The sequence below is a fragment of the Ciconia boyciana genome, chromosome 4 (assembly GCF_034638445.1).
Source record: "Ciconia boyciana chromosome 4, ASM3463844v1, whole genome shotgun sequence".
Taxonomy (NCBI): Eukaryota; Metazoa; Chordata; class Aves; order Ciconiiformes; family Ciconiidae; genus Ciconia; species Ciconia boyciana.
Genome location: NC_132937.1, coordinates 36,568,186 through 36,577,574, shown reverse-complemented (window position 1 = coordinate 36,577,574; position 9,389 = coordinate 36,568,186). Strand labels below are relative to the sequence as shown.

The window sequence follows — 9,389 nt, the reverse complement described above, 5'->3', positions numbered from 1 at the left end:
CTTTCTCCAGTGCCGTGGTTGTTAATGCCGACAGTCTTAATTAATAAAGGTGCTGCGGCCCTCACTGGATTCGTGTCTTTCGGGCTTTTTCAACTCTCTGAGAAGCTTGGCCATATTATCGGCAGGCGTTTTCTTATTGAAAAGCGTTACGTTTTGTTGCCTTCACCGCAACTGGTCTGTTCTTGTTGCCTGTAGACCAGAAGGTAGAAAACTGCTGGCCTTGAAAGAAAGGCACACTTTGTTTCACGCTTGGTCCAACTACCGGAGAGATTCCCTGAGGAACTGGGGAGGAACGGGTATAGTGAGCAGCCTGGGCCATCTGCTAGTTTCCCATGTGCTCCTGAGCTCCAGTCATCCTTTCAGTGGGTCTCTGACGCTCTTCCTAAAGAAAAACGGTGTCATTTTCATCTTGCAGATGATGAAATTGAGGCACAAAGGAAAGCAGTCTGCCAAATGTGCTGGCAGTGTGGAGGAGAATAAATCCCAATCTCAGTTTTCATCGTTGTTTTAGGCTGACTAGGTGATTGCCAGCTGGTGTCTGCTTCTTAATTCTGAGGCATTTCCAAAGGAGAAACCTGGTAATACAATTATGTGGGGTTATAGTTTTGTCATTAGTGATCTGTCCTGTCACTGAGAAGGGGAAAAAAAAAAGAGGGTCCACAGCCTGAAGAGGTTGGATACTTTTGGGAGTTATGGGCTTTTTTCTTTCACCCTCTTTTCCCTTATAGAACACTAAATTTATACTTCTCTTCCTAAATACTGCTACTTTCAGAGGAATAACGATATGTAAAAGGTATCTGTTGAAAGCATGTAACTTATGAACTTAAGGAACTTCTAATCTGTATTTTGGTGTATCACAATAGGAAAGTAGTAGAGGATGATGAAAACTTGAGATTACTTCATAGAAGTTAAGCATTAAAAATAAATATTTGGATCTTGTTTACATGTGTAGAAATGTGATCTCCTCAAGTAAAGCTTATATGTACATTGTGGGGGGGATGATACATGCACATCTATAAGTCTGTACACAAAAGGGAGATACACTGACCCCCATGCTGTTTCTCTGGAGGACTGGCACAGTTGTATGAAAACAAATAAAATTCTTGGCCAATTTTTTTAGAATCATTCTTATATTAGCAAGAATTGTCTAAATTAGAGAACCAGCATTGGTGGTTGTCAGTTTTGGAGGTTTGACTTCAAGATGAGAACATGGAATACTAAGACATTATTTTGTATAAATTTATTTGCTTTTTAGACTACAGCTACTTGCTAGCTGCAAAAAAAATCTGAAGTTTTTCAGAGAAAGTGAAATGCAGTTTAAGGTACAGAAAGAAGAACTTAATTCTTGCAAGCAAATATTTGGTGCTTCTAATGAGGTGTTTCAGTCATTTTAATCTGTGCTCCTTTGTTTGGGTTTTTTATTCTGAGTGCTATACTAAAACCCCAGAGGTAGGGAGAAGCCTCCTTCTAGAGGCAAAGGAATGAGTAATGTGGAGAAATGACTTGGCTGTTTGGTGAAAGGGATAGAGATATAATTTGTGTATAGGTATTTTAAATATTAAAAAGAATTTCAGAATATTCTGTGCATATAATGTTAGGTAAGATTTTTCAAGTGATTCTCTTAGAGGTGTTTGGGATTTTTTGAGTCTCATAAATATTTCCAAGAAGGAAGTGAGCTTGGAGGAAGGAAGGAAGCTTGCAGATGAAATACTCCTAATTAGAAAGCAGTTACAGCTTGAGTAATCAAAATTCCTTGAGGATAGTTACAGCTTTTAGATGGGCTTTAAGTACTACCTGGCTTGTTACAAAACCTCAAGCAGTAGCTGCTATGTGCAGTATCACTTTTATGTACTGGTTCCTTGCTCTATCTGCCTGAGCTATGTGGATTCTTAGTGAGAGATTGTAAGCTGTAAGCTTGAATCTGTAAGTTTAGCTCTTAATTTTTTTGAGGAATTTCTGGAAATCCATTTGCCAGTAACCTTTGGGCTTTGATGATTGATGTGATGATGAGCCTTAGCCTAACACCTTCCTGTAGTGGTCGTGGTGTTATCTATAATTCCTGACTGGCAAGCTGGCTTTGCTGGCAAGAACATGTTATTTTGGCTATAGTCTCTTAAACTGAAATTGTCATTTGTAGGTCACTTGGAAAGTAATTGTCACCTCTCTGAAATGGAGAGGTGATAACTCATCATATGACATATACCTGTATTCATTTTGGGGTAGTTCTCATGATTTATGAAATAATATTAATTTGTAAGACTTCTCTGTTGCTCAGGATAAGTAATGATATCTGTTTTGCATGAATGCCTGACATTTCTTCAAAAACTGCTACTCACAGGTTAGTCATAAAGCTCAGTGCTGTTTCTACTTTGTGCATGTAAAGCTTGACTTTAGGGTCGTTACTAGCTTTTCATAGGACACTGCCTGAAGCACAATTTTAAGGTTCAGGCATAAAGGCATATTGCTTTCCTTTCAAAATGGTAGCATACAGGCATAGTGCTTTCCTTTCAAAATGGTAGCAGGATGTGAAGAATAACAGAAGTCCCACATGATTTAGGGATTAAATGGGGTGATCTCATGGCATATGAGTTTCATATGTCTGTCTTTACTGAAGTAATCACAGCTTTTTAACAGGTTTTTTTCCTCTTTAAGATAACTTACATTCTGCAAGTTAAGGACTGTCACCAGCAGCAGTTCTAAATTGACCATGTTGTTTTTACTGTGTAGTATTTTGATGGACTTTGATCCTTTGCCACTTTGGCAGATTTAACTATGAAAGTAACCTGACAAACTTCTAACATAATTTTCTTTCTCTGTCTTCCTTTCCTCTTCACTTAGTCGTCCACAACAACTATATAGTATAGATAAAATGTTGATTTGGCTTTTTTCCAAAAAAAAAAAAGCTTCTGAACTGACTAGCTGCTTCAATGTTAGTAGAGCATCAGGTTGAGCTTTCACCTTAGATTCCTAATACACCACACCAGTCTGTAAAACAGAAGACTTTGGGCTGTGCTGCATAATCACTGAAACTGTTGAGTTTTCTGTTGTCCAGACTTGAAACTTAGTCTGACTTAAAGTAGTTAATGGTGAACAATTGGTCTTTAGCAGCATTTCTTTTGAATGATGGCACTATGTTTGAAAAGTTTTGGTATAGCTTATATACAGGGTTTCTGCACCTGAGCATCTTTACATGCTCAGATTAGAAAACACTAGTTTCTATGGAAGTATTTTCCTCAGTCTAATCTGAAGTATGGGTCCTTGTTTTGTTAGTTATAAGGCCCACCATATTTTTTTCACTCTTTTTTTACAGCTTTCATCTAGGCAAGATGGATGGAAGTGCTCAGTGTAACTCTGGTTCTTTCCCCTAGAACTAAATTTCCATTAAGAATTGGTCTTGTAAAAGCCAGAGAGGCTAATGTTTTAAAAAATAGCACACATTAGAAGGGATTGCAATAGCCCCTTTGTGGGTTCAGAGATGTGTAGCTTCAGTCTTCTTCAAACTACATTGATCAACAGGGGGGGAAATATAAAATACATCACAACAGCCTAAAAGCAGGTAAATGCTGAACTGTAGCATGATTTTGACTCTATAGTTACAACTGCTTATTTCCTGTACTGTAGGTGGGTTGGTTTTCCGCTTAACTTTCCGTTGCAGGTGATGGAGCATGAGTTTCAGTTCTCTTGCCTTTCAGGAGCCAAGTGTGGTCGAATAAGTACTGTAAACTGTGGAGGGTTTCCTTGCTCCCTCAAAACAAACTAAACTTTCCAAAGTGGAAAGAAGTAGAGATTTGGACTTCAGCTTCCCATGTGTAAATGAATCTGCTCCGGGCAACTAAAATGTTGTATTCCAAGTCTGGAAGAGAGTTGAATATAGAAATGGCATTTATTTAAAAAGATGAAATCATCTTATTTTATTTCTTATGAGAAACATTATACTTTAGAGCAAAATATGTGAAAATTCTATATTTTTATTTACTTCTGTTGAGTTGGTTATTGCTTTTTAAGTGTTGGGTTTTATGTTCCTTCAGGTGCCTCACAGTATTTTTTTAACCGGAGACATACTTAATATGAATTAATATGATTTTAACACCAGCAGTTCTGGAGCAGTTTTGTGGAAATATTGTTTAACCTGCAATAAATCATTACCAGAAGGAAAACCAGTAACTTTGTAATGATGTAATACTTAGCTGACACTGCCATTATTCTAATGTGGCACCAATTGTGATACCAAATGGGGGAGAAATGCTATAATGAACATTCTTTTAAAAACCTCCCTTTTTGCCTTTTTACATCTGCTTCACTCTTTCCTCTTCAGTGTGGAAGCTGCTTCTGCTGTTGTTCTGAAGCTTTTGGCAATTAGCAAGGAAGTGGAGCTGCTGCTTCTTTCCACCTAGCTTGTAGTTGCCCCCAGGGTTCTCATGAGTTTCAGATCTTCTGCAACTCAAATTGTTCAACTTAAATAGCTTTAAGTGAATCTTCCTTAAAATAACAAATCTTAAGGTCTATCCTTAATAGAGCACAACAAGCTTTAGGTAGCAAGCAGTATTTATGTTAGAGTAAGTCAAGACACTAAAATGGATTCCTATGTGCTAGTTTTATTCAGTTACTGAAGACCTAAATCAAAAGAGAATACTCTTCTGAGTTTGGCTGTATTCACCATGTGAATTTATTAAAATTTGTGAAACCAATTGGGATTTTAACATGCAGAAAGGCATGGGTGGGTAGAAACCTTATTTTTCAGATATTGGAAGATTTTACATCATAATAAGCAAAAAACAGTTGGTTTTGTTCTCTCGCTGTATGTTTGTAATAAATATGTAAAGATGTATTGCACTTAAAACTGTATAATGGTTTTCATATCCAGCCCAGTGAGTACTTGAGTGTAAAGTAGAAAAAATTAATAGCTTTTTGATTCTTAACTCCATACAACTCCAGTCTGATTATAAATAAGTCTTGTTATTTAGTTAAAAAAAACCAACCTCTAGTGACAAGTACAAATGCTTGTTAACATAATTAAGTCTTCTGATCGGCAATATTTCTAGTATAAAATTTCTATATAGGAAATTTTGGTGGGCTTTTACTAATGAACTCACAAGTATAGATGCATATAAAGACACAAAGATACTGGTGAGTGATTCTGACAGATATTATTTTAGTCCTAACTGAAACACATCTACGTTGGTGAGCCCTACAAAAACTGCTGTAAAGGTTTGAGATGGGCTTTCGTTTAGTTGTTGGTCTCTAGTTCTTGGGAATAGAGATTTTCTTTGCATTACACTGTTTACCTTGGTATGTTAAAAAAAAAAAGATGTGCTGATGCCTAAGGAATGAGGTTCTAGTTTGGTATTGATACATCAGTGCTTAAATGTCTTGTCTAGTTTTATTGATTTATATGAAATACCTTGTGTCTTTCTGTCATTATAATAAACTACATGCAATCGAAGCAGAGAAGTATTTCCTGCTATAAATTGCAGTTTCTTTCCTCTAATAATTGTAAATGTAGCTTTTAAATTTTCCTTTCTAGGGAATACTGAGGGATTCCTTTAAACTTCTTAGTGAGTTGCCTTTTATAGGGGTAAAGCTCAGAATACCAGTTTCTGAAGAAGTTTTATCAGGTCAATGAAAATAAAACTTCAGAAGTAGGGTTGCTGCACACAATCTCAAATAGTAGCAAACCTAGAAATTCTATGTTTAGTTTCTAGCTATAAGAACAGTATGAAGTCTGCTTCTAGAAATCAGGTTGTGGACTAAATGCCCTATTTGACTAAGCCGATCTACCTATTCCTGTAAAGATGCATAAATGTAACTAAAAATAATATAGCTTATATGCTTAGTATAGAATGGTCACTTGCTGTTAGTAATTTAGGGCTGCTTTATAACTGGCAGTTGAGAAATCCTGAAGAGACTTTGTGGCTTCAAAACAGCTGGAGTGGAAACTACTCTGTGAATGCTTCAGTTTCTCTAACCTGTTTTGTAGAATTGTCAAAATGGAGAACAAGTGAGCTCTGCTGCAATCTAGAAATAAAGAACATAAGATGTTGAAAAAAACTTTCCAACTTTTGAGGAATTCCAAACTCCCTTGTAAGGTTTTAAAGAATTAGTTAATGTTTTTTCTACAGTAGTCAACAGTTCTTGATATGGAAGTGTTGTGCTTCGTAATTCTTAAATGTATTTTAAGTCACTCTTGTGAATGAGACGTGGTTTTGTGCTGAGTTGTCCTGAACCTTGTGCAAAGCATTTATGTCGGTGCCTTTGAAAGCTAGGTAAGTATGGTAACCATAATCGAATTCATAGGCTTCTGTTTTAAAACCTGAGCCACAGTGTTACGCTCTTTATTCTAACTGAACATCCCACAGAAGTACCAGTGAAGTTTGTTTGCATTTATGACACAAAAACCTTAAGCAGATGCATTTCTTAAATTTGTAATTAAAGAGGCTTTAAACTGCATCAGTTGTCTTAAGTAGACATTGGATTTTGTTATAGCAGTGAGTAAAATGGAAACAATATGCCCATTCTTCCACTAGAGTGAGAAGATACTAACTCTTTCAGGAAAGTGAATGCGATACCTGAGAAATTGTCATAGATCAATACAAATCTGAATTTGACAGTGATCTAAAGTGAAGAGTAATAGTTTAAATAAAAAAAAAAACAAAACCAACTTTCTCTTGTTACAGGAATTCTGTGCAGCATGTTTTCTGGGTGGAACTGGGTGGCCCATGGCTTATATCTGCTCTTGAATATTTGTTTCCTTGAAGGTAAGACTTCTGTGTCTCAAACACAGGAGACTTGTAGAACTTCTTTGATTGGATGCTTGAAGCACAGACTTGCTTTTTGTCTAGAAACTTGTGGGGTGAGAGCAGAAAGCAAGATGTATTAGGACAGAGAGACCGCTCTCATAGACCGCTAGTCTATGCGCTTAATACTATGGTAAAATAATGCATGTTAAACCAATACTCACTTCTGCTTCTATTCATTGCTCATCTGTGTACAGAGATAGTGAGGAGTGACTTTGGTCAGTGAAAGGTTGCTTTGGTTGCACTGACATCACTGGAGCTGGTCACTGTGGCAAACTGAAGTTTAATTTCACATACGCCAAATGGTATCTAATTGAAAGCATGTCTTGGTCAGACTAAACGCTGTTAAAACAATAAGCTACCAGTGAACTAGTGTAGCAGGCTCTGTGATGAAGTTAGAGCCATGGGCCACTGCTATTGTGTAGCAAATGATCATCCTCAAGATGTTTAGTATGGCTGTTGATTCAAGGCAGTATTTCAATCATCTATTTCATCTTTAAAACTTGACACTTTTCTCTTTATGTGCCTCTGTAGCAATAATCACCATTTTATTGTTGTGTTGAAGTTCCTTTGTAAAACGTACTATCAAATGTGCAGAGTTCACTATAATTCCCAAATATGCTTATAGTATACACTCTGAAGCTTTTGAAATGGACAACTCAAGGATTTAGCTGTTTGCGTGCAATTCTAAAACTAATCCACCACCACAAAGGTGCACACTAATAAAAAATTTTTATTGTAACTTTCTCAATAGAAAATACCTTTTTAACTGCAACAGTAACATCAAGTGTATTACCTTCCTCCTTCAAAAAATACTAAACATTCAATCCTTGACTCTCCTCTCTCTGTAAAGGCCCCTGTTTATTAATAGAGCTTTTCTTGCTTGGTAAAACGCTTTTGCAAAGCATAGGGAACACTACACTGGTTTTGCCCCTTAAATCTGCTTGGTGGTCCTCTAATGCATTTCAGTTTTGTAACTGTCAAGTAATTAGACCCATGTACTATTTTTAACATTACACTAGTGTTATCAGCAATATTGTTTATGGAATGCTCTGTAGTTTTTAATAAAGATGCAATTCTTTTTAGTTTCAGGTGGACTTGTACAGTCATGTGGTCACATCATCCCAGAGTCTCCTGTGTTGGCCCTTGGTTCCAATTTTACAGCATTATGCATTTTGAATGAGAGTTGTCTTGACTTTGGCAATATCTATGCTAATCAAATTATCTGGAAAATTAAAAATAGAGTGGTACCTAAAGAACAGTATCATGAAATAAACAGAACAGTTTCCAGTGTCACATTTAATGACACTTCTTCACTAGCTACTCCTCTGACCTGCAACATTTTGGCAGATGGACAAATTGAGCAGAATATTTATGGAATTACAGTTACAATAGGCTGTAAGTACCATTTTTCTTGCCTTTTATTCTAGTCTTAAGAAAATCGCTTCTGAGAAATGGGGAAGAAGATGTAAACGGTAGAAGGTGTGCACATTTTGAGATGCTTATTTTCATTCCCTCATTTCCTGGATAGTTGTATAAAAACATCATCAAATTACATGCCATCAAAGGTGGTAAATATGCACAGAATAAAGTCTTCTAAAAAACAGAAGATACTTAGTATTTCAGTGTTGAAATAGGAAGAAAACAGAACAACAGAAAAATGTTGAAACAGGAAGATTTAAATTGCAGAAAGAAGATGTGAATTTAGCTGAAATAGATCCTAAGAAATAACTAACTTCTTCTTGCTTCTGTTTCAGTGTTCAAGGAAATACAATAAGGTCGTATGTCCTGCTTTCATAATAACAATGTGAAATTAATGTTTTCTTCATTAACAGACTGGGAAATATTTAGTCCATCTGTATCACTAAAGCTAACCTGAACTGCCTTAAGGATGGACCATGCTATTTGGATTACTCTACCTCTATACATAAGAAATTACTTTTAACTAATTATAAACTTTCCTTGTTCAAGCATGATAGCACTTGCATAGTTCTGAGCAAGTGCTCTTTGAGACAAGGCTGAGGTCTTGAGAAAGTAACATGAATAACTTAATATACTACTTCTTAATTAGTTGGTGGACCGTTTATAAAGTAAGTGTTCAAGTGTCCTTAATGCCAGACTATGAATGGCTGATGAATTTTGTTGCCTCCTAGTGTTGGCAAAAGGTATTGCAGTTCTTGCACTGCCTGTGTACAAAAGGCTGGCTTGAGTTCACAATTTAAACTAATGTGGTTCTAGCATGAGTTACAAAATGCTTTCAAACAACAATGGTTTTTGTTTCACCTTCTGAGGAGTAAATTTTTTACCAGAAAGGTGTGACAGGCAAAATACATGGAAAGGTGAGGACAGATATAATATCCTAAGATAACATTCTACAGTTGTAATTCACATGAATCTTGAGATGCATTTGTATTTAAAGCTACTGTATTTTCATACTGTCAGTTAAAGAAAAATTCTGTAAACAATGAGAATAACAACAGGTTTGAGAAGAATACAACTATTCAGGAACAAAACTATAAGGTTCATAAGGTAGTTCTGTTGAAAATAGCATTCTGTTTGAAAGGAAATAAGATTCTTTCAGTGCATTATGCTCTT

The 9,389-nt window shown here is 36.1% G+C and overlaps 1 protein-coding gene across 5 annotated transcripts in view; it reads left to right on the top strand.

Moving 5' to 3' along the window:
• IL6ST (interleukin 6 cytokine family signal transducer) overlaps positions 1 to 9,389 on the top strand; it is a 37,920-nt gene that overhangs the window by 1,305 nt on the left and 27,226 nt on the right. For 3 of the 5 annotated variants that reach the window (XM_072861001.1, XM_072860997.1, XM_072861002.1), the window contains exons 2-3: positions 6,675 to 6,755; positions 7,881 to 8,192. In XM_072861001.1, coding sequence (XP_072717102.1) covers positions 6,689 to 6,755; positions 7,881 to 8,192 — 379 coding nt within the window. In that variant the 5' untranslated portion in view covers positions 6,675 to 6,688. Of the gene's footprint in view, positions 1 to 437; positions 579 to 5,977; positions 6,082 to 6,674; positions 6,756 to 7,880; positions 8,193 to 9,389 lie in introns of those variants that run through there. The other 2 variants (XM_072860999.1, XM_072861000.1) reach the window with 2 other exon arrangements.